Source organism: Chionomys nivalis, chromosome 1 (assembly GCF_950005125.1).
Source record: "Chionomys nivalis chromosome 1, mChiNiv1.1, whole genome shotgun sequence".
NCBI lineage: Eukaryota > Metazoa > Chordata > Mammalia > Rodentia > Cricetidae > Chionomys > Chionomys nivalis.
The window spans coordinates 127,243,720-127,269,671 of record NC_080086.1 but is presented as its reverse complement, the minus strand read 5'-3'; the positions used below and the strand labels follow the sequence as shown (position 1 = coordinate 127,269,671).

The following is a 25,952-nucleotide window of genomic DNA, read 5'->3' as shown; positions in this document are numbered from 1 at the left end:
GCTTCTGTGTGCTGCCTTGGAAGAATTACTTCCCAGAAGATTTCCCCTCAATGGTGCTGGTCTCTTCTTACTCACTGCTAATTTCCCAACTCTACCTAACTAACATCAGTTGTCCTAGTAAAGCAAAGGTTTCACATCAGTGCTCCTGGTCTCTTCTTAGTCACAGCCAATTCTTCAGCCCCAACTGACCAGATCCAGCTACAGATTCTTAATTTAAAATAGCAAAGGCCCTGACAGAGTCTTTAACTCTCAAACTTCCTCCTGAAACTTTACAATGAAGCCTCCATCATCCGCATTCTTCTCAACATTATTTTTTTCCAGCTCCTATAGAACAGCCCACTTACCTCTCAACACTTAATGGCTTTTTTAGCCCAAAGTTCAGATGTCTTTCCTTTCACAATTCTTTCCAAAACAACGTGTTCCGGCTTTCATAGCAACACCCCACTCCTGGTACCAGTTTCTGACTTGCTTAGGGTTACTATGGCTGGGAGGAAGCATTATAATCAAAAACAGCTTGTGGAGGAGAGGGTTTATTTCACTCACGTTTTCATACAGTTCAACACTGAAAGAAATTAGGCAGAAACTCAAACAGGGAAGGAACCTGGAGGCAGGAGCTGATGTAGTGGCTCAGCCTTCTTATGGAGGCTAGGACCTCCATCCCAATAGGCTGGGCCCTCCCACATTAATAATCACTAACGAAGAAAAGGCCCTACAGGTTTGCTTACAGCCTTATTTATGGGTCAGTTTCTCAACTGTGGTTCCCTCCTCTCAGATAACTTCAACTTGTGTCTAGTTGGCACAAAATTAGCCAGCACAATAACAAAATGATGACCATGAAGGAGCAAAGACACATTTGTGGGGGTGTGGGGGCTTCTACCACTCACAGTGAGCAGACCACGGGTGGAGAAGAAAAGAAGGAAGTTCCCAGGAGCTGCTGGGGTCATTTGATTCCAGGGACATTTTTCTGTCTTTCTGTTTTAACTCAGCTGCTCTTATCTCTACTTGAGAAGCAGAGAAATGAGTTTGGACTTCATTTTGGATTTCTCAAGAAGGTCTGTCCCTCAAAGTATAGAGTCTGAGAAAGGAGCCTAAATACCATTTCTGAGATTCTAGGACATTACCCACAGGACAAACAAAATGTAGTTCAAGTATGATTGACCTAAGAGCTGCTTCTATAAAGTTACTTAAATTGAGACTAAATGGCATATTGGCACTAACTTCTTGACATCTGTCACTTACTCCCCCCCCCCACACACACACAATGTGGGATCAAATCAAACTAACCAGGACAAATCTTTTCCTGGACTCATAGGACAGTGGTGAACAAACCAGCAGATGACAGTCCGCAGAGTACACCAGAGGATATTGTTCAGAGGCATAGGAGAAGTTCTCAGAGCTAAAAGTCATGCTTACCTTGGAAGTGCTTGCCTGAAATCTATGCAACTGGGAAACTGAAGCAGGAGGATTTTAAGTTTGAGGCCAATCTAATCTAGGCGTCATAGTGAGATCCCATATCAAACCAACGAGATAGAATTGTATGTGTTAGTTTTTCCAAAAGTAACGAAAAGCCAAAAACTGTTGAAAAACGGTTCTTATGCACGGCTATCTGGCACTACTAAAGGTGTTACATTGTCCCTCCTTGCATTCTACTTATTATGTTTGTTTCAGACATAGACATCTTTCACATCAACATAAAGTTGCTAAAACACAAAGCGGGGAATTACAACTGCCCTGCAGAAATGAAGATATTCTGAAGAGAGTCTCAAGGTATCAGATTATTGAAACAATGGATTCCCCCAAAATGGAAATTTCCCTGGGAATCTTATGATGGGAGAAGGTAAAGGCACCAGCCAGAGGGTATCTTGCCTCATGGAAAGAGATTCCACATAGTTCTAACAACTTGTCAGGTCATATTATATGATGAGAACGAAGCCCAGACGAGGATGGGTCACTGGTGAGCAAGAACACACATCGACCAGGGCTGCATAGATGCACACATCCTTGGCCTTCTGTTAAACTCTCTTGGTGGCCCTTGAAGGAACTGTGCCTTTTGGGGGATGGTGGGGTAAGGGGATGCATTAGACCTCTTCCCAATGTATCCATATGGAATAAGCCTTTTTCTATTTTCCTACATATACCTGGGAAATTCCTCATGGAAAGATTGTTCTTCTTTGAAAAGTTAGAAAGGGAAAATTAATAGTCACAGTTAACATTATTCCAACAGTATAAGATTGAGAGAAAGGGAATTTTTTTTATGAAGACTGATTATATTCTTTGTAGCCTGATCAGTAAAAAAAAAAAAAAAACTTCACAATTTCATGGTGTTACAGCACAGATAAATAGAATATAATTCCTTAGAAAATTCACAAACAGTTCCAAAGCATAAGAGAACAAAGTGCCTTGGCCCTGACTTTAGATTAAATTATATTTTGGTATGAATTAAATAGCATATTTTTTGCCCCTCTTCTAACTGATATTATACTTGATCAAAAGAATGGAAACAATATAAAAGCAAAGATTCTGCTTAAAACCTGGAAATGCAATCATTTCAAATATGTCTGGCTGTCAAAAGCTTAGTTTAACAAATTGAAGATTGTATTTTAACGACTACTTAAACTTTCTCATTTGAAACCGTAACTGTCTGTAGGATGGTTTTGTCTGGGATGTTCCCACGAGGACGCGTGTGTTGAAGACTGGCTGTCAGTGTGCCAACGAAGATGAGGTGGACGTCTAAGAAGCGGGACAAGTCCAAGGTGATTAAGGTGGGTGGGGTGGCAGCGTGGGCAGGAATTGCTCTAGTCTTGGTTGATTTCTTTGTGTGTGTGCATGTGTGTGTGTGTGCGCGCATGTGTGCGCGTGTGTGTGTGTATGATGCTGATGCTGGAGACAAAACACAAGGCCTTGCACAGTAAAGCAAGAGCTCTTCCATGAGCTACGCTTCCAGACCCCAGTATTATTACTATGGGATCTTGACGAGTTCTCACCAAGAGAGGTGTGATAATTGGTATGCAAGGGTAAGATCAAGCTCTTACCATGCTCTTGCCCTTGCCATGCTCTGGGTTTCTATTTTGATGTGTGATCTTTTCCTAAGGTGGGCGGGCTCCTGCAGTGATGTCATTTGTCATGATGTGATGTAGTCAAGATGCCCTCACTAAAGCTAACACCAAAATTGCTAGGACTTTCAGCCTTCAAAACTGTAAGAAACTTCTTTTCCTTATGAATTACATAAGGGAAAGAGCTTTGTCACAATAGAAAATAGGCTAACACAAGGATAGACTAAAGTAGATTAATTGGCTTCATATGGCCTTAAACAGATGACTGCTTTGTGCTTTAATATTCTTGCTATTCACAACGAAGGTGATGATATTACCAATATACTGGCTTTCAGAATTAGAGGGTCTTTAAACGGATACTGATGTTGACACACCTAATATCCCAGTTTGTTTTACAGATCTGGCCATCCTGGAATTTTTAGGTAGCCCCAAGTTGGCCTTAAACTTGCAGGATCTTTCCACCTATACAAGATAGAAGTAAGTTCTTAAAATAGAACTTCCATGTCCTCCATGTATTATCTTTAACATGTAGTAGAAATTGGTGCTTTGCTACTCTGTCGATCCTGCAGGATGCCAAAAAATATAGCATAATTTTTTAAATTACAAGTCAACATATGTGTATTTTTGAGCATACATATATGCACTATATATATATATATATATAAGCATTTATGATGGATTCTTCCCATGACAAGCCCTTGATGATAACTTCACTTGATAATCTTGACAGTGTGTATCTCAGAGATGTCTGTTCTGTGAGAATAGATTTGAGTCTCTCTTTTTAAAAAAAAATATTTATTTATTTGTTTATTATGTATACAATAGTCTATCTGTATGTATGTCTGCAAGCCAGAAGTGGGCACCAGACCTCATTACAGATGGTTGTGAGCCACCATGTGGTTGCTGGGAATTGAACTCAGAACCGTTGGAAGAGCAGGCAATGCTCTTAACTACTGAGCCATCTCTCCAGCCCCAGAGTATCTTTAGTTCTTTATCTTTGATTTTCTCTACTCTTGTTTCTTTGAGTGTATAAAAATTCCTTGTTATAGATTCATTTCTTTGAATCTTGGATATTTTTAGTTTTCAGAACTCTCAGAGAAAATTTAATTTTAAAGAAAAGCAACAGTTATAAAAGAGTGCAGGGAAGTTTGTAGGAAATACGAGGTTAGTGTCTGTGTAAGTTTTTTGGAAATTCAAGATTAGCACCTGCATGCTACATGATGGCACATGCCTTTAATCTCAGAACTCAGGAAGCAGAGACTGGTGGATGTCTGTGTTTGAGGCCAGCCTAGCCTGTATTGCAAGTTCAAGGTCAGTTAGCTAGGACTGCAGGGTGAGACTGTCTCAAAACAGAAACAAAAGGAATGGCGGATTCTGGAGTCTGACTCTCCCCTTCTTTGAGAGAAAACTGGATGTTGTTCTAAGGGTTTGGGAAGAGAGGACACCAGAAAAGCAGGGAAGAGCCTGTTGTCCTGACTTCAGTTTCCATCTTGACCTGACCTCTGATCTTGTGAGTGGCACTGGAAAGATTGACTTGAAACCTGGATTCCTTAAATTTCTGAGGAACAGCACAAGACTGACTGGACTTCAGGAGGAAATATTTGAATTTCCCTTTCATTACTGAAAACTGACAGATTTGGGCAGAGATATGATGTGGGCTCCTTTGATTCTCCTTGCCTATTAAAGGAACAAAGGAAGGCATGCTTGAGATTTGAGCAGGGTCCCCAAAAGGTAGAGCAATGGAGAGGCTAAGTGTCCCAGAAATTTCAAATCTAAACTGTTTATTTCATAATTTGTCTATGAATGGCCCTTCCCCAATCTTTTTACTTTCACCCTTGGGGCCTTACTAAAGAACTACTGTGCACCATGATTTCTAGTGTTAATATTAATGTGGTAGGGTTTTGCTAATGTGTTTCTCAAAGCACGTGGCTCAATGCCAGCGCTTCTTAGTCTTGGCTGCAGGTTAGAATCACCAGGGGAACTTTAAGACAAGCCCATGCCAAGACCACACACTAGAAACAACTCTAATGTGGATGTACAGTTAGAACTGTTGGCCTAATACATACTCTCTCCAAAGTAAAGTAGCTTTGAGAACAATGGTTCTTAAATATTTTTGTCTCAAGAGCCCTAACATTAATAACAATTATGGAGGATCACAAGTAGCTTCTATTTATGTGTATGATGCCTATCAATAGTTGTATCAAAAAGTACAAGTACCTTATAAATATTTAATTATGAATTTCTTAAAAATAATGAAGACAGCCGGGTGGTGGTGGCGCACGCCTTTAATCCCAGCACTCGGGAGGCAGAGGCAGGCGGATCTCTGTGAGTTCGAGACCAGCCTGGTCTACAAGAGCTAGTTCCAGGACAGGCTCCAAAACCACAGAGAAACCCTGTCTCGAAAAACAAAAAACAAAACAAAAACAAACAAACAAACAAAAATAATGAAGGCATTACTCATTACATAGCATATTTTTATATAAAAAACTCTATATTTTTAAAACAAAAAGAATTTTGTAAGAGCACTGGCATTGTTGAATCTGGTTTAAAAAAAATTCTTTAATGTCCAGCTTAGAAGATAACTCGATTCTGACATTTACATTCAACCTGTTATTGCTTGAAGTATGTAAAGAAAACTTGGCTCCACATACATGTATAGAAAGAAGAGGGAAGAATTTTAACATAATTTTCAGATAACTATTGAAAACCTTCATTATTCAACTGAAATTTTACAAACATGGTCCAAGAGTCAGTCGTCATTTAGAATCTCAAACCAAATGGGTAAACTTCCTTACTCTGTTAGAGGCAAAACCTCCTGACTTCATTTACTTTGAGTGTATCTTTTCTTCATGATTTTATAACATGTTGATTGTGAATCTGTTAAATATTGATTCTCTGAATTATATACAAACATTCCAAATGTTGAACATTTTATATTATAATTATATTATAGTTACACTTTTAAAAATCACTGATTTCATCAGGGAAAAATCGCTAGTCAAAAGAAAATTATTAAGGTTATGGGGGTAGAAACAAAAGAAAAACTCTCCAAATCACATTTTTGCTAGAAAAATCCAATGTTATCTTTGGCAACAAAGACTGTCAGCCATTGTCCTTAAGGGTATGGGTGCCGGTTATTAATTTTAAAACAAGTGCCCAAATGTGACTACTCCTAATTTATCAGCCATGTGCTTTCAATTAGAAAGTGGTGTTTCATAAAAAACCAAATAGTTCACAATGCATCTCAAACGCTGGCACGACTGCTTTCTCCTGAGATAACAATTGCCCTGTAGTGTGTCCCAGAAATGCTTTACTGTACTTCCCGTTTGTCAGGCAGCATCTAAGAAGGGAGCACACCGATGCTTCCAGCCAGGCTATGACTGCATTTAGCATCTCACCTGGAAACGTTCTGCCCAGAAATGAGGCTTACATACCAGAAGACAAGCATAGGGAAATGCTAGGGAAAACCGAATGAAGGGGGCTGAGCCTGGTGCTTTCCCGTTCCAGGAGACAGTGCAGTTGGGGGTTCTAAACAGAGCCAAATGGAAAGCACATGGGAAGGCGATTAGAGCTGCAGGAGGAAGTTTGGGAGAAGAGAAGCCTCATGGAAGCCAGCAAAGAGGATTTTTTTTCCTGCAAGGGTTCAGCTGAATGCTAACAGTACATACTAAGACACCGTTCAAAGCAGGAGGAAGAATTACGAAGTGGAGTAGGAGGAACAAGTCCCGAGGTACTGATGGAGTCAGAAACGTTCCTGCCGCTCAGTGAGAAAACCTCAGTGGGGAAACAAAGGACGAGTTAGAATGTTGAAAAGAGCGTTGCCCTACTAGTGGATCAAATTGGCTCTAGGTTGCTGCCTGCACTCCTATTGGCTAGCAAAAGTTAAAAACAGTTCTCCAAGGGACCGAAATGTTTCCATCCTAATCAACCATGTTCCACGACAAGGATGAAGGCTACTCAAAGAAGTACAAAATCAATTCCCAGTATTAAAAAATTAAGTTTTACTATGTCTATTAGCTATTAAAATTACTAGATATGCAAAGGAATAGGCATATTCAATCCATAATAAGGAGAAAAAACTATAGAAAAAGATGCTAATGATCAGATGAGGATAAACAGTTCTTATAATTAGATTCCATCTAGCCAAGAAGGCAGAAGAAAATATGTGGACATATGAGGAAAGACATAATCGTACAAAGAGGATCTAAACCAATCATATAAAGTTATGTCTGAGATGAAAGAAAAACCATTAATGAGGCTAAGAGCAGATTAAATATTGCAAAAGAAAAGAGTGGTGAACTTGAAGAAAAATTAAATAAAAGTGAAAGAGAGAAAAATCAATAACAACAGCAACAAATAGCAAATAGCACCCAACAACCCATTGGAAAACATTAAACAGATGAACTACATGTGCAGCCAGAGATCCCAAAGTGTGTAATATGTACAGCAACAGTGAGAGACCAGACATATTTAAAGAGGCTATAGCTAAAAACTTCCAAGCTTTATGAAACCTTAAAACCCCTTGACCAAAGAAACCCAGTATATCTGAAGCACAAAAGCATAAAGAAAATTTTACTAATGAATTACACAATTAAATATAAAGCTCGAGATTAAGAAGAAGATCGTGGGGCTGGAGAGATGTCTCAGTGGTTAAGAGTGCTTATTGCTTGCTCTTCCAGGGCACTGGAGTTAGGTTCCCAGCACCCACATAAGGTGCCAGCGTACCTCCGGCTGCAGTGGGATCTAACGCCCTCTTCTGACTTCCTTGGGCACCTGTGTGTGCTCCTGTACACACACGCAAGCACACACACAAACATACACATGCATAATTTAAAAGTATCTGTTTAAAAAAGAGAGTATTATAAACCGGGAGTGGTGGTGCGTATCTGCCCTTTAATTCTAGGACTCAGGAGACTAATACAGTCTCCAGGAATTCAAGACCAACCTGGTTTACAGAGAATTCCAGGGTTCCAGGACAACCAGATCTACGTAGCAAGACCCTGTCACAACAATAATATAAATAAAATAAAAAGAATCACCACCACTAGTAGCAGCAGCATCAACATTATAAAAAAAGAAAACCAGAAAAGCAGAATGATGTTTTTTAAAAACATTATATACAGAACCAAAAGGTAAGGATGATAGCAGACTTCTCAGAAGTAAAACTATCAAGATGACATATTTAAATCACTGAAAAATATCTGTCAACATAGATCTTATACTCAGAGAAAATAACTAAAAATAAATGATGATAAAGAAGATCTCCTCAGCATACAGAGACAGAGAGAACCAGTCTCTACCATACCTGAAACACACAAAATAGTAAAGATATATTTCAGGTGTGAAGAAAACTGTACCAGATGACCCAATGTTTCTACACAAAGAAAAAAAAGAAAACCTGAAATTGATCATTTGTTTATAAGAGACTGGGACTTATTCATCTTAACACTCTCTTTAAAAGTCATTGCTAAGTGAAAAGACAATCCACTGTGGGTTCCCTAACATGACTAAAATAATACAGAGACCCAAGGAAGGAACAATAGAAGTCTGTTGTGGTCCACACATGATCCCGTAAGTGATTCTTTAAGATTTTTATACAGTAAAAATGTATACTATAAATCTCAAGACAAACACACATATACAAACTTCAACCAAAAAATCCCAACAACCCTAAAACACAAACAAAAAATCCTGAGTTGTAGCTTGGTAAGTGAAAACACAAAGAATTAAAACAAGGTATTCTTTAAAAGTCAGTAAATCATGGTTACTATAAAAGTGATAAGAATGAACAAAAACCAGATAGAACACATAAAAAATAAGTAGTAAAGTAGTATATGTAGATATGGTTGTATCAATAACCACATTAAATATAAACACCTCTTTAAAAAGACATCTATAGTCCAATTGTATAAAAGAGTAAGGCTTACCTGTATGCTGTCTATAGTCAGTTCATTTTTAATGTAAAAATAGGTTGGATTAGATGGCTCAGTGGGTCAGGTGGTGGTGCACACCTTTCATCCCTGCCGCAGGAGGCGGAGGCAGACAGGTCTCTTTCTGTTCAAGACCAGCCTGGTCTACAGAGTGAGTTTCAGGACAGCCAGGACTACACAGAGAAACCCTGTCTCAAAAAGAAAAAAAATCAGTAGATATGGGTGCTAGTTGCAAATCTGCTGTCTTTAGTCTGTTCTGGAAGGAAAGAACTGATCCCAACAGATATCCTTTGACTTCCACACAAGCAATATGATATGCCTCCCAATAAAATAAATGTAATAAAATTTTATTTTATTTAATACGTACATTCGTTTTGCCTGCATATATATCTGTGCACTACATTCACGCCTGGTTCTCACAGAGGCCGGGAGAAGGCATCAGATCTTCTAGGACTGGCATTACTGATGGTTGCTAGCAGCCTTGTGGATGCTGGGAATCAAGCCTGTGTCCTCTAGAAGAGCAACCAGTGCTCTTAATTTCTGAACCATTTCTCTAGCCTATGTAATAAAATGTTTCTAAAATGAATTTATACTTCTACAAAAATTTGTTTGCAAAAGGAAGTATAAAAATGGGAAAATACACCGTATTAACATTCATCAAAAAAAACCTTTAAGTGATTATATTAATATTTGAGGAAAAGAGACTTCAGAGCAAAAATATTACCAATTAGAGTCATTTCATAATGATAAATAGATAATTTTTTAATAATTTATCTTTATTTTAGGTGCATTTGTGTTTTTCCTGCATGTATGTCTGTGTAAGGGTGTTAGATCCCCTGAAACTGGAGTTGCAGAGAGTTACAGACAGGCCATGTGTGTGCTGGAAGTTGAATCTGCGTCCTCTGGAAGAGCAGTGCTCTTAACCCCTGAGCCATCTCTCCAGCCCTGATAAAGGGATAATTTTTAAAAGGATATTATACTTGTATATAAACATTATATACTTACTAGACAAACTTAGAAATAAGTAGTATAAAAAATTATAAAGTTGAAAGGAAAAAGACAGATACATTTACAATCGAAATTAGAAATCCCAACACAATTTTTTGAGTAATCAGTGGAATAAGTAGACAAAGGGCCAGCTATTGTATAGATTTGGGCAGCGCTTTTATAAGTCTCCATGACCTCGGTTGCACTAACAGAGCTCTTCCAGCAATACTAGAATACACCATTCTTTTTACCCACATAAGGAACATTTACAAAGACAACTTTAATTCTTAGATATGAAACATCCCTCAAAACTAAAAAAAATAAAAAATAAAAAACTCCACCAATCTATACAGTCTCTGACTATGATGGAATTCAATATGAGATCAATAAAAATCAGTAAGAAAAATCTTCAACTGTTTGAAATTTGAATAATACAATTTAAAGAGTGCACGGGTAGGAGTTTGGAAAGATGCCTCCATGGTTTTAAGAGGGCTTTCTGCTTTCCCAGAGGACCAGCGTTTGGTTGTCAGCACCAACGTAGGGCTGCTCACCTGTAACTCTAGCTTCAGGACGCTTGACCTCCTCTCCTGGCTTTCGTGGACACCCGCACACATGGGGCACAGACACATACATGCATTGTGTAAAGGAATAAATCGAAGCAAACTGTGAAGTGTTTGAATTGGATGGAAAAAAAAGGTCACTGCAGTCACACTCATGGAATGTCATCAAGCAGCATTTCAGGGGGAACTGTAGTAATCAAAGGCTTCTTGTGAGAAAAGTGAACGTTCTAAGTTACTGACATAGCTGAGGCTGTCCACAACAGAAACAGAAAGGGAGGAATATCAAAGTCAAACCCATAGGAAACAATAAAGATCAGAACAGAAACTAACGGAATAGAAGATAAAACAGAAGTACAAAAGAGAAAATTCATTGAAATCCATCATTTCTCTTTATGGTTAAAATTAGACTGGCCACATGGAGCAGTGAAGGGAGTGAAATTGAAATTTTTTTTGCTTATTTATTTGAGTGTATGTGTGTGTGTGCGCATGCGTACGTGCATGCTTGATTGTGTGTGGAAGCTTGAAGAGAGTGTGTGTTGTCTTCCTCTATGACATTCTACTTCTTACCTGAGTAATTGTCTCTCTCAGAACACACTCTAATAATCCTCCAGACTCCATTCCCTCAGAGGTAGATTAAAATGCTTGTGGGTACCTAGTTGTTACGAGGTTGTGGGGATTCAATCTCTGGTCCTCATGATTGCAGAGCAACCACTCTTAACCACTGAGCCATCTCTTAGGCTCTATTGGTGAATCCTTAAGTGATACCAGCTATTTTTCTTTTATTTTTTCTTCCTCTTATGTTTTTTTACTCTGTGCTCCATAGTTAAAAATATGACCTCTTTTTATTTTTATTTATATGTATTTAAATATTTGCATATTTTTATTTCTTTTTTAAAGACAAGGTTTCATTATGCACATCATCTTCAAAGCTTAAAATGTAAAGCTTACTAGCTATTTTCCATGGGAAGAGTTTGGAAAATGAAAGGGTTCAACAAAGAGAAAAAAAGCAAATATCAAGAATTTCCAGAAGGTTCTAGAATGAAGGATAAATGGTAGACTGAGTGAGAATCAAGAGAGGCTCTCTGCTTTCCTACACTTCATTCCAATCTTCTCGTACAATGCCAGACTCTTCCCAGACATATGATTGTGAGTGTAGGAGTGAATGATTGGGCCGTATCGGGTGCCTGGTCACCAGGACTGCCTTCAGCTCTTGCAAAGTGGATGCTGTTGCCATCAGTAACCCCTCCATTGGCCTCAACTACATATTCTATATGTTCTTGTAAGATTGCACCTACTGCAAGATGCACAGCACAGACAAGGCTGAGAACAGGAAACTTACCATCAACAGGAAGACCATCTTCTTCTGCCAGGAGTGAGATTCCATCAGTATCAGATAAGGGTAATGGTGTTGTCTCTATTACTTTAGAGAAGGGCAGGATCCACTTGAAGGGTAGAGCCAAAAAGGTCATCATCTATGCCCCTTCTGCTGATGGCCCCATGTTTGTGATGGATGTGAACCACAAGAAGAATGCCAATTCACTCAAGATTATCAGCATTGCCTTCTGCCCCGCCAACAACTTAGCACCCCATCCACCAACCAAGGTCACCCATGACAATTTTGGCATCATGAAGGGACTCATGACCATAGTCCATGAGACCAATCCAGAAGAGTTTGGATGACCCCTCTGGGAAACTGTGGCATGATGGCTCTGGGGTTGCCCAGAAGATCATTCCAGCATCCACTGACACTGCCAAGCTGTGGGCAGTGCCATCCAAGTCCGAACAGGAAACTCATTGGTATGGCCTTTCATGTTCCTATCCCTAATGCGTCCATTGTGGACATGACATGCTGTTTGGAGAAAGCTGCCAAGGATGAAGACATCAAGGTGGTGAAGCAGGCATCAGAGGGCCCACCTTTAAAGGGCATCCTGGGCAACACTGAGGGCCAGGTTGTCTTCTTTATCCGCTATGACTTTAATAGTGATACCCACTCTTCCACCTTTGTGGCTGGGGCTGATATGACAATGAATATGGCTACAGCAACAGGTTGGTGGACCTCATGGCCCGCAAGATTTCCCAGGAGTAAGAAGCCCGGAACCACCCACTCCAACAAGAACAGAGAAGAAGGGAGCTGGAGATGGCTCAGAGCTTAAGAGCACTGGCTGCTCTTCCAGAGGTCCTGAGTTGAAGTCCCAGCAACCACATGGTGGTCCATAACCATCTATAATGAGATCTGGTGCCCTTTTCTGGTGTTTAGGTATACATTCAGACATACATAATAAGTAAATAAATCTTAAAAAAAAAAAAAGAACAAAGAAGAAGAGAGAGGCCCTCAGTTGCTGAGGAGTCCCTGTCCCAATGAGCATCTCCCCTCTGTGTTTCCATCCCAGATCGCCAGGAGAAAAGGGGGGTGTTTAGGGAGCCCTACTCTCCTGAATACCATCAATAAACTTCACCTGAGGAAGATAGGGATTTGTAGATTGGTGGGAGGTTCTAAGGAAAGTTTTTCAATGAGTGAAAACTCACAATTGATCAAAGTCAGTCACCACATGAAATATCTAAAGTGTGTACAAATTCCAACATTTGCTCCCAATGCACTTGAGTACCTTTGGCTGTGTAGACATGCACTGTTTAGATCTCCCTTCTGGAAGGGCTGTTCCAGCTGTTGGGAGTGCTGCTGGCTGCAGCTTTCTTGGCAGCAGAGCCTCTTGCAGAATTCCCTCCACTGAGGGAACATTTGGCCTATCGCAGGACAACCATGGCTGCTCTTTCAGCTCTGTGGCTCCCTAATGGTGCCAGGGTCCTACTTTCTTGTCAACTTCTCCCTTGCCCTCTCCTGTTCCTCCCATGAAGGTTTGTCCCAAGGACACTCCCTAAACACATTCCACTTTCTAAACTGCTTCAGAGTCTGCTTCCTGTGGATGCCAAACTACAAGAACACTTTACTGAAAAATATAACCCAAATCAGAGAACTCTAGGGAGAAGGAACCATTGCCAAATGATGTGTTAACATTTTAGCTTAAGTAATTGCACAGTTTTATTTTGAATGGCTTTTACTTAGCATGCTATTGTGGGTCACATTCTCTTTCATATAGGCTTGGCATTTGTACTTTCTCCGTCTCAAAGGATTCATATTGTGAAAATATAAAAAGTCAATAAGGCAAGCAAGATAGGTTCTTCATTCCATAACCATTCAGGAAACCCAAGGTTGGCTAGTCATGGAGAGGAAGTATACACGGAACCGTTGATAGAGGTTTGCTTCAATACTGAACCAAAAGAAGCTTTGAAAGTGGTTTGAGTATGAGAACTGTCCCTGCATGTCCCAAGGAAACTACCTGCCATTAATTAGACCTGGATATTTAAACTGCCACTCAAACCCTAGACTGGAATATAGTTATAGCAATTTTGTAGACGAGCAAAAAGACACCTCCATTCTGTTATCCCTTTCAGCTCCAGACAGCAGCAGGACAGTGTGTTCTCTCTTCTTAAAAACACCCTGCAGCCAAGAAAGATGTGTGTGTGTGTGCCTATGTGCATGTGTATGCATCTTTGTGTGTGTATGTGTATTCTTCTGACAGATTTCATTACCATCAACTTTGATCCCTAGAAAATACTTCCTCATCCCTTTGTTCTGGTTTTTTAGGAGCTCTGTGTAGTTGGAAGTCATCTTGAGACAGGAGAAACTCTTCTCCTCACTGTGGAAGAAGAAACCACCCTCACACTTCAGGCCAGAAACTCACAGACAAAATACACTCTACTCCTCCCCACCCCATTTAGTTTACAGACAAAATACACCCTGCTCCACCCCTACTTTTCTTTTCTGCAGTGCTGAGAATTGAAGCCTGAGTACAAAGTATTCTCCCACTAAACTACCCTGCCAGCCCTGGTTGACCCCTACTGCTGTGTTGGGTACTGAACACGTGTGCTCTACACTGAAGCCATAGTGGGTCAGGTTTTTTGTTTGTTTTTATTTTTAATACAGGATTATTTGGATAATAGTAGCTTATGAAGCAGAAAAAACTCACCCTCCCCAGTACCCACAGGAGATCGTTTCTATTATTACTCTCTATATAGGGTAATCCACAAATGTGCAATCCCTTGTAACCCAATAGCATAATATTTGCATATAAAACAGAATCCTTTCATAGACTTTAAATCATCCATAACTTGCTTATAACAAGTTAATGCCATGCAGATAAGTATTGTATTCTTTAAGGAATCTGGGGGAGGCTGTTCACATACAGCACAGATACAAACCCCTATGATTTGCTGGGCAGTGGTGGCGCACGCCTTTAATCCCAGCACACAGGAGGAAGAGGCAGGCGGATCTCTGCGAGCTTGAAGCCAGCCTGGTCAACGAAGTGAGTTCCAGAACAGTCAGAGCTGTTACACAGAGAAACCTTGTCTGGGAAAACAAAATACAAAAACAAACAAAAAACCCAACCCCCCAACCCCTCATTGTTTGGATTTGTGGTTAGTTGAATGCCCTATGTAGAATCCGTGGAAGTAGAGGACCACCTAAAATTTGACTTATGCCTTTTCTTTTGGAGACAGTCGTTAGAAATAATTACCTTCAGAGTTACTATATCTTAAATCTCTTATATTTCAGTAATTACTTCAACCTTACTTGTCAATTTGGGGATAAGGTGGTCTGCCTTTTTTAAAGGACCGTTTACTCTTCGAGAGAAAAGACACACAAGATGGAAACAGTAGCTTCGAGAGGAAACACTTTTCCTAGGGGCTTCCACTCCAGGCTTTCTCCAGGGAGGTCTCAGTTTCCACGGTGTCAAATGGGGTCAAATGGGATGAGCAGATCAGATACGAGCGCCTAGAAGGAACTGGACCGGTGCCTGGTACAGAGCATTGCACAAATACTGACTCGGTCCGGGTTTCAATCATAAAGAGGTGCCAAAACTCACTTACAGACCCCACGTCTGTTAAACCCGTTTCCTTTTTATTACTCCCTCTTATGGCGTTGGGGATCACAGAAAAGGTTTTTCCACGCTCTTCCTTCCTTCCTTTCTTTCATCCTCTCCAAGATAAGGAAGTGGCTTTCTTTGTTCCTTGGATTCGGAAGCTCCTGTCACCCAGGGCATCCCAGTCCCCTGGCTTGCTGGCGCCTGGCAGGGAGGTGGGGGGTTGCTGGCTTTTGCTGGCTCGCGCAGCGGGAGGCCACCGGAGGCGATGGGGAGGCGGGCACAGCCAACTCAAGGGTGGAGAAGAGGGAAGGCGACCGAGGCGCGCTCCCGGGCTCGTGACCGCGGGCGGCCCGGGGAATCCGCGCCCACACACTCTTGCAGAGATGGCAGGCGGCGACGGCTGGCGCGTCGTGGGCACTCTCCACCTGCTGCTGCTGGCGGCCGTCCTGTCCCTGACAGCCGGGAGTGGGAGTCCTGGCACCGCTGCCTGGACGCAGGAGAAGGTGAGGGCCGCTGCAGCGTGCTGTACTTGAATGGCTCGTGGAGGGTGCCAAGACCCGGGACTGGGCCACTTCTTCCTGGACTAGCCAGAGGCAGGTCAGGGATGCTGTCTCCCTTGCCCAGGCGTCCAGCCCCCACCCCAGCACCTGAGAGACAGCGCTCTCTTTCCCAAGCCTCGGTGCCAGGACTAGGCTCGGGGCTGCGCTGGAGACGCCTGGGGGCTGGGTGATGTCACCCGCCTCCCTTTGGCATCGCTCTAATGGGGGTGTTGATAGGCACAGGAAGCGTGTCTCGCTGGCTGTGCAAGAACAGGGGCATCGGGGCACCACCTCCCACTCGCGACCCTGGAGAACAGCGATCCCCGCGCTCCGGGAGCTCCTGAGTGCCTAGACTACTCTAGGGGTGTGCCCGCGAATTCCCAACTAGTACATTCAAGGATGCTCTGTGTGGGGACTGAGTTTCCTTGTGGACTCAGCGCCAACGTATTGTTAGATATTTAAATTTAAAAGAGGCGCTGGGTGTTTTCAGATACATGAATTGAGTTGTGGAAATCTCATTTTTTAAGGGATTCAGAATAAAAATGATTTGCCAAGTCGCTCTGCATGAAGAAAATAGATTCACAATTGCTTCCTTTTCTTGCTCAACAGTTTTGAAATCACGAAATTGCTAAGGGCTGTGCCAATGTTGATGGTTTGGGAGTAAAATGGTATGCCTCTAAAGAAACTAAGGACAGCAACCGTCTAGGGATCTGAACTTTGGACGACATTCCTAAATGGACAGAAAGCTTTCAGTGTTTCAGACCGTCTGAAATGCTCATTCCCGGGTAGCCTCATGCACATGTGTATGAACGGCCCACTTGAGGTGAGCTCAGTTTCAGCGAGCTTCACTTCAGGGCTCCCAACAGACCCCCATTCACCCCCGGAGGGAGCCTAGCACGGTGAGAAAAGCTGACTCCTGTCACTACCGGATGAGGAAAACAGTTTCCTTCCCAAAAGGCCTCCAAAGTGCTGTGCAAGCAGATGAGCAAATCCTCTTCTCCACTGTTTCGGAGCACCTAGGAGGTCAAGCATTGGGAGGGGATATTCAAACTAGAATATGGCATCAGGCCAAGGTGTCTTTAAGAGAGCTCTAAATGGGTGAGACATATGGTTGGAAGGAGCCGAGCCACACCCAGGGCCTGTCTGTGGGCGTCTGTAGTAGGCAGGGGTGTTTCTAGGTGGGAGAAGATTCTGTGATTCTTAAAATATTTCAAACTAAGGAGAATTTAACTCTGGAGAAATGTCTTCTGCAATGTGAATTTCTGTTTCCTTTATTTTAAGAAGCCTCTCAGGACTGTTTCCCTGGGAAAACAAACACTCTCAAAGGGCACAAAAGTGACAGTCAGCCATGACATTTCTCAGTGAATAGCCCCTCCTGCTTCTTTTCATAAAAGTCTGCTGGACAGCCAGCTCTACTTCGTAGCCTGGGAGGTGAATCAGTCCACACTGAGATACACATGCCTTCTTGCCTTTTATGATGCCTGGCTAGTTTAATCAGATGCAGTAGGTGTGCTCTTGGTGCACAGGCCTGCCCACAGGAGAAGTGTGATAGCGAAAGCACCGGTTTTGAAATCCATTGCCTTTGTTTGGAAATAAAGGTGTGCCTCTTTTAGTGGCATCTAATGGACAAAAACAGATCAACCCTGCTTTATGGCTGTGTTTAGAAGCATGATTTAATGATTTGAAGCCTAGAAACATTACAGATGATTACACTCCCAGCTGGGTCCGCCAATGTATGTATATTAAACCGTATTGACATGTAGGTTCCTTAGTCAGATATATAAAACCTCCTCACTTGAATTTCACAGTACCCTGTGGAAGAGTGAGTTTATCTCCATTTAGAGACCAGGAAACAGGATTGTTAAACTAGTGAATTGAGGAGTTAGAATCTGGCTTAAACTCTCTTCTCCTCTGTTCCTTTTCTCTCTCTCTCTCCTTCTTTCTCTCTCTCTTAAGGTAGACAAATATTGGCTGACCGAGGAACAGTATATCTAGATAGCCCAGGAGTGTATGTGGGTGTGTGTTGAAGTGTGGTTTGGAGGACAGAAAAAGAACTTTCTTAATCCTAACCTGAATCCTAATCCTATCTCTCTGGCCCAAGGAGACCCTAAGTGGCATTCAGAATCAGGGAGTGTGTTTGGGGCATCGTTTTTCCCCCACCCCAGATTCTGGTTCCTTGACCTTTCTTCTCCATTTTTAAAGTCACTGTGAGGCTGAAGGTTGGTGTATATCTAGAAGGACTGTTCCCATATTCCACCCTCCCCCACGCCAGCCCTGGTTCTTTACTACAGACCCATTCTTTGGGTTTAATTGTCTGAAGGATAATCTCATCAAATTAATTCTCATTTAGACTACAGCTGCTGGCTGTTGAAAAGCTTCCTGTGTTTTAAGAGGAATGTTGGGTTCAAGGAACTAATGGGTGCAGCTTCACTTGAAGTGTCCCGGTTGTGAATGTAACACGTACTCATTCTAAAAATCTCCAAAAATACAAAAAAAAAGTATTCTAAAAAGGAAATAAACATTTTCATTCTTTAGAGAGTTCCTTTTCATCTTTTGGGTGTTTTATTACCCCTCTATGTGTGTGCATGCGCACATGCACACAGACACGCACACACATATAGGGATGAGTGACAATGGCTACATTTCAGGTTATTATAAGGATAGAATGAACATGCACAACAGAACAGTGGCTGTCTTACCTTAGAGCTCAATACATTTAAAAAATAAATATACGTAAGTATTTTGTTTCATATTGTATTATACATACAGTTTAATATGATTGATAGCACGCCCTGAATCTTACTGAAGCTGATAACATTTTCTGAAAGCATAGATTACAAAACCATCATAAGTTGATAATTCTTCACCTTGAACGTTGCGGTTGCTCTCAAATCTCTGTCAATAAAGCGGAGATGCAACGTAGTAGGCTGTCAGAAACTGCTAACTGCTCTCTGCAGCATTGTACGTGCTTTTGGACCGCACCTCATTCTTCAAGTCCTTAGGGTTTCCCCTTCCTCATCCTCTCAGTTCTTACCCATCCACTTTTCCACCCCTGTGACTTGTCTGGAAGCAGGCGACTTCAAGGCACGGACAGAGAGGCCAGCGAGGACCTGGGTGTTAGTAGATGAGAAAGACAACTCTCATCTGGGAATCTGTCTGGTGGGTAAGAGTCACGGCGTCCGTTTTACACAGACATAACTACTAAACGAGCAGCTGGGATTGGTCCCTCACTTGCTGTGTTTCCTTTCTGTTCTGGTTTTAAGAAGCAAACCTCTTCCCACTGGACAAATAAGCAGGATCTTGGTCAGTTTCCAGCTCCTTTCCCCTGCGTTTCTACTGCCTGTGGCTCCCACACGTTTCCCAAGTGCTGGTGGAGTGGAACTTACAGGTAGCAAACGTTTAGTCTGGAAGGCTTGCAAAAGATAGAAGCTTGAACTGGCTGTTTTTCTGTAAAGATCCCCCTCATGTTCAGTGTTTTGGAACTTCCACTCCCTCACAAGCTAGGCCGTCTGTCCAAATTATGTAATGGAACTCTGTGGCCTGGGACCACGTGATTAGATGGGAGATGTTTCAGGATCTCTGGTTCACAGGTTTGTTTTAGCTGAAAGATTCTTGTCACCTAGAGCAGACTTCATTGTCCTTTCTGCCTGGATGAAAAGACAAGGCCAGGACTGTAACAGAGCCTTGTTCCTCTGAGAATGTTGGCACCAATAGAAATTGTTGAAGTACCTTTCAGTTGAAATAAACCATGAATAAGCTTGGGGTTTACATTTGCCATTCGGTTTAATGCGGTTTTGTTTTGTTTTGTTTGTTTGTGGACAGAGTATCACTGTGCAGCTCTGTCATAGGGTTGGACCTCACTGTGTTGACCAGGCTGGCTTCAAGCTTGTACTGATTCTCCTGCCCCTGGCACTTGAGTGCTGAGGTCGCAGGTGTGCACCTCCCCCAGCTTCAATATTGTGTTGGGTTCAGCTCCTGTCCTCCAAGCCTACCCGTTCTTCCCATTTTTGTCTTCTTACTCATTCTTGTTTTGAAACAAGTTTTTGTAGCTAGTGAGTCCTCAGACTAAGATTTCTTTAGTTCAGTGGTCCTCAACCTTCCCAAGGTTGCGACCTTTTAATACAGTTCCTCATGTCGTGGTGACCCCCAACCATAGAAATTATTTTTGTTATTTTAACTTCATAACTGTATTTTTGCTACTACTATGAATCATATTGTAAGTATCTGTGCTTTCTGATGGTCTTAAGCAACCCCTGTGAAAAGGTCATTCAAGCCCCGAAGGTTGAGAACATTGGTTGAAGGTGTGCTGTTTAGCACATGCTAGCCGTATGCTTTCCTGCGGGAGCTTTTGGTGAATCAAGGGACGTGCATAACTGACTGTGGTTGTTTTGCTTTCAGTGTTCTCCAAGAGTGAGTAAGTTTGTGATTTCCGTGATTTTGCAGATGCGTCTGCTCCCAGAAAGAAGGGGGAAGGGTCTCTATATTGAAACACACTTATAAAAGTCAACCATTTTTGTGATTTAGCTCAGGAGATTGAAGAGCAGGTGAGTACTTGAAAGTCTCTGTTCAGGAGCATCCACGGGTCTGTCTGCTGAACTCACTATCGGCTACTAAGAGTTGTCATCCTGCTTTCATACACAGCATCTTTTGCAGTTCAAGGGTGTGATGCTTAAACACGGGTCCTCAATTCAACAGGATGCACGAGCACCTGGAAGACAAATCTCCGTGCCTGTCTGTCAGGGACTTCCTAGATTGGGCTAACTGAGGTGGGAAGACATTTCCTAAGTGTGGGTAGTACCATTCCACACACTAGAGTCCTAGACTGGACGAAAAGATAAAAAACAAGCAAAGTACCCAGCACTCAGGAGGCAGAGGCAGGGGGATCTCTGTGAGTTCAAGGCCAACACAACAAGTTCCAGGACAGACAGCTAGGGCTACACAGAGAAACCCTGTCTCAAACAAACAAACAAACAAACAAACAAACAAGCAAAGTAACAATGTTTACCTCCCTCTGCTTCCTGACTATGGCTATACTGTGACCTGCTGTTTCATGTGCTCCTGGCACCATGCTTTCTATGCATCAAGGGCCTTCAAACTGAGGAAATGGAACCCTTCATTTCTTAAATTGTTTTGTTTGGTATTGTGCCACACCAATGTGAGAAGGAACCAATATAGAGATGCTGGAGGGATATTTATTTTATTCTTGCTTTTCTTACGTCTTTTGAGACTTTTTAAAGTGTCTATGAAGCATGTAATTAAGCATAACTTTGATTTCTTTTCACTGTGGACATGAATTGAAGAACTCTGGCCACTGTGATTTGGTTGACTCTAGGGTGGATGCTCAGCAGTTAAGAGCACTGGCTGCTCTTCCAAAGGTCCAGAGTTCCATTCCCAGCACCCATATGGTGGCTCACAACCATCTGTAATGAGTGCAAAAGGGTGGAGCGATGGATAATGAATAGAAATAGGGGTGTGAATAAGAAATGTCTAGTCATTTATTTATGTGATATGGAGGGCATGACAAAGGACGTTGCTGGAATCAGTTCTCTCCTACAGTATAGAATCTGGGGGTTGGACTCCGATCATCAGACTTCGCAGCAGACCCCTTTAGCCACTGAGACTTCTCGCTGGTCCCGGAAACAGAGTTTGACATGGAGTTCTTATTTGTCACTGTGACTGCCCCGGGCCAATGAGATCTGAGCTGTTGGGAACATTAAGCAGAAACTAAAATAAAGCTCCCAAACATGGAACTAGGCTATGTCTTGTCCCCTTGCAACAGGTAGACTTGGAATCAGGACATGTCTTGTCCCGTCGAAACAGGTAATCACCCGGAAGCAGGACATCTCCTGTCCCCTTGCAGCAGGCAGCCACATGTGTCTTCTGGCTTTTCTACCTGCTTATGCAATCAGCTGGATTAGCATTTATGAAGACAGAGATGTGATTTTTACTTTTCTACTATGGAAACACACATTCATAGCCAAGACAGTTTTAGAAAAACGCTTAGTTTATCTGTTCATTACTTGAAATTACCCAGTAACTACTTGCGTCCTTAATATGAACCATGCCCTTTTAATTCTAGGTGGAGACAGTTCTGGTCCTCCTAGAGCTTGTAACTTATATGAAGTAAAGACATTGAGCACACCACCTGAGAAGTGGCCTTCAGGCTGAAGGTGAAGAGGAAGGGAAACAGTGTGAAGGGCAGATTGTACTGCTGGGATGCCAAGATCCTAAATATAGAACCTAAAAGTACCTGGATGCTAGGTACTAGATGCTAAGTACTAGATGCTTGGTACTGGATCCTAGGTACTGAGTGCTAGATAGTCAAAGCAATGAATGGGAGCCAACAGCACACCATGGGGCTTGCATGGCAGTCAGAGAGGTAGACAGATTTTCTTGGGTGGTTAAGGAACAACCATGGAGATTTTCCCTTCTCCCCCATTTCTTTGGTTCCCACTTCACATTTCAGTTGTTTTGTCTCTTAGCTTCAGCTTTCTTCTTTAAGAGCTGTTCAACATGAGGGTTTAGATCTTGGAAGTACTGAGGAGTTTAAAGGCTTCAATAACAAATTTGTTTAGGAAATATACTTGTCTGGTGTGTAGGGCTACTTAAGGGCATTTCGAACATATTCTACCTCCCACACTCTGCAACCTTTCCTTCTGTACCTATCTATTAGTTCCCTTTGCTCCCCAGTTTTGTTTCTACTTTTATGCCATCATATGAGTTTAGATGTACGTAAAGTCTCTAGTCGAATCTTTTATCCCTGCGAGTGATATATGAAAGAAATATACTTTCAAATGTGTGTGTCTCTGTGTGTGATTGTGTTACCACATATGTGTGGAGGTCAGAGGACCACATGCAAGAGATGGTTTTCTTCTTTCACCATGTGGTTCAGGAGAATGAACTCAGGTTCCTGAGATGTGGCAGCAGGTGCCTTTACCCACTGAATTATATCCCTGCCCCCCAGAAATATACTTTGGGAATGTATTATTCCCAATTAAAAAACCAGAAACCTTAATATATTTAGGGACAGTGTCAACATTCAAGAGTAAAGTGGAAGAGCAGAGATGAGGCAGCAGAATGAGTACTGGGTTGGGAACCCACCCACTAGGATGCTTTCCGTGGATTTACCTGTAGCTCTGCCTACAGTTGGTTTCTCCAAACCTAAGTGTCCACTGGTGGATATCAAGGAGGTTGGACTAGATTAGCTCCAACTCTCTTATCCCAGTCTAACATCCTATACTTCTTTACTGTATGAACGAGAAAACAAGCACATTGACTGTTTACTAGGATATGTGTGTGTATACATATATACATACATACACACTCATCTAGTTAAAATTCCCTTTGGATGTAGGCATTAACTCCATTTTGCAGACTAAGAAGTGGAGCCTCATTATGGTTAAGTACCCCAGCCAGAGTTACAGTTAGTGGTGGGTGCTGAGTTAAAAGAATATATCTGCTCAAACAGCCTTGCTCTCTGCATGATAAACACTGGAGAGTAATATCAGATCATCTACAAGTGCAGAGGGATACAAGCAATGAGGCAGCCAAGGTCTCTAATTCCACAGGTTCTCACTAGCTGCACGGGTGGTCCATATGGAGTGACTTACCTGCGTCATTATTTGGACATATCCAACTAACACTAATCCTGGAAGGCACCGAGAGATGGCCAGAACACTCTCAATTTCTGTTTGGAATTCAAAGGACTCAATGTCCTTATGTCACCCTCATCATTCTCATTAGGGAAGAAGTCATTCGATCAACCATTCACTTCCCTTTGAGGAGGAGTGCCTCTTTCCTCTGTGCACCTGATAAACTTGCAATGAGTGACGGATTCATCAGTTTTGATGTCATAAGAAAATACAGCGTGTGTAAGTCATATTCAGAATATATATTTGAACATCAGGTTTATTTAGCTTTTTAAGTTTCATTTTACTATATAAGTGTAATAAAGAGTATTATAAACCTTAATAGAATATTAAGGTAATTTAGCTGATGATTTAAAGGAGCTCCTATTCATCCAGTTATCCAGTTATAAACTCAGGTTGAGAGGAATGTCATTGATCCCCTGAGTCCAGGTTGATAGAAATAGATATTGAGGACTAGGAAGAAGGCCCAGTGGTGTTCACTGTACAAGTGTGAGGTCATGAGTTAGAATTCCCAGAACCCCTGTAAAAGCTAGATGGGTAGTGTGAGGGCCTGTTATCCTAATATTCCTACGGGGAGATGAGAGACTGGGACAGGAAAGCCCTGAAGCTTTTGGTCAGTAAGCCTGTTCTATGTAGTGGACAAAACCAGCAAAGAGACCCTGTCTTAAACAAGGTGGAAGGTGGGGATCAACACCTGAGATTGTCTTCTGATCTCCATATATACAACATACGTGTGCACATGTGCGTGTGTGCACACAGACACACACATACAGAGAGAGAGAGAGAGAGAGAGAGAGAGAGAGAGAGAGAGAGAGAGAGAGAGAAATTTAAAATGAAATAGATTGCAGGCATATAGTTTTATATTTTATAAATTTATTTATTTATTTTAATCCTGGCATTTCCCCTCCCTTCTCTCCTCCCAGTCCCCCCACCCTACCATCATTTTTTTAAGACTAGTCTTTTTATTTTATTTTATTTTATGTGTGTCATAGTTAGGGGGTTACTACTGCTCTGATGAAACGCCATGACCAAAGTAACTTGGGGAGGAACAGCCTTACTTCAGCTTACACTTCCAGGTAACAAACAGTCCATCACTGAGGGAGGTCAGGAAAGGAACTCACACAGGGCAGGAACCCGGAGGCAGGAGCTGATGCAGAGCCTTGGAGGGAGCTGCTTACTGGCTTGCTTTCTATGGCTTGCTCAGCCTGTTTTCTTATAGAACTCAGGACCACCAGGTCAGGGATGGCACCACCCACCATGGGCTGCCCACCCATCAATCACTATGAAATTTACCTATAGGCATTTTCTCCCTTGAGGTTCCCATCTCTCAGGTAACTATAGCCTGTGTCAAGTGGACACAGAATTAGTGAGCACAATGTTTATATGCATTTTGTCTGCATGTATGTCTGTGTATCATGTATGTACCATATGCCTACAGACACATGTATGTCTGTGTATCATGTATGTGCCATATGCCTACAGACACATGTATGTCTGTGTACCACGTGCATGCCTTATGCCTACAGACACAGGAAGAGGGCATTGAATTTCTTTAGGAGTAAAGTTTTATATGGGTATGAGTGAGTCACCATATAGGTGCTGGGAATTAAAACCAGGTTCTGTGGAAGAGCAGCCAGTGCCCTTAACCACTGAACAATCTCTTTAATCCCCAGGAATATAATTTAAAATGTTCTAGCAACTATGTTAAAAGGTAAAAGGTGAAATTAATTTTAACTGTTATTTCACTTATAGTATGTTAAAGTTGTTTCAGTACATAACTAAAAAATATGAATGAGATAATTTTTTAAAAATCAGAATGTCTTCAAAACTGGTATGTTTGTTAGGTGTAGTAGTGCACACCTTTAATCCAAGGATTGGAGGCCAGCCTGGTCTACATAATAAGTTCCTGATCAGCTAAGAATACATAGTGAGACACTGTATCAAAACAAAAGCAAAACAAAAGAAAACAAGAAAACCACTACCACCACCACCAACAACAAAACAAAGCACCACCACTGTTGTAGAAGGAACCTGCTTGTTTGTTCCTGGCTGCTCAGCCCTGAAATAATCACACAGAAACCATATTATTCAAAATACTGTTTGGCTAATAACTTAAGTATATTTCTGGCTAACTCACATCTTAAATTAACCCACCTCCATTAATCTATGTTTACCACAAGTCTGTGGCTTACCGGGTAAAGTTCTGATGTCTGTCTCTGATGGGGCTACATGGCTTCTCCACCTCCACATTCCTTCTCCCAGCATTCAGTTTAGTTTTCCCTGCCTAGTTCTACTCTTTTGCCCTATGACAGGCA

The 25,952-nt window shown here is 41.8% G+C and overlaps 1 protein-coding gene and 1 pseudogene across 1 annotated transcript in view; both read left to right on the top strand.

The window, feature by feature from the left end:
• The first annotated feature begins 11,670 nt into the window (after window positions 1-11,670).
• LOC130883710 (glyceraldehyde-3-phosphate dehydrogenase-like) lies at window positions 11,671-12,683 on the top strand (annotated as a pseudogene).
• A 3,082-nt stretch (window positions 12,684-15,765) lies between these two features.
• Qpct (glutaminyl-peptide cyclotransferase) overlaps window positions 15,766-25,952 on the top strand; it is a 29,527-nt gene continuing 19,340 nt past the window's right edge. Inside the window, exon 1 of the mRNA XM_057778588.1 lies at window positions 15,766-15,952. Coding sequence (XP_057634571.1) covers window positions 15,833-15,952 — 120 coding nt within the window. The 5' untranslated portion in view covers window positions 15,766-15,832. The remainder of the gene's footprint in view (window positions 15,953-25,952) is intronic.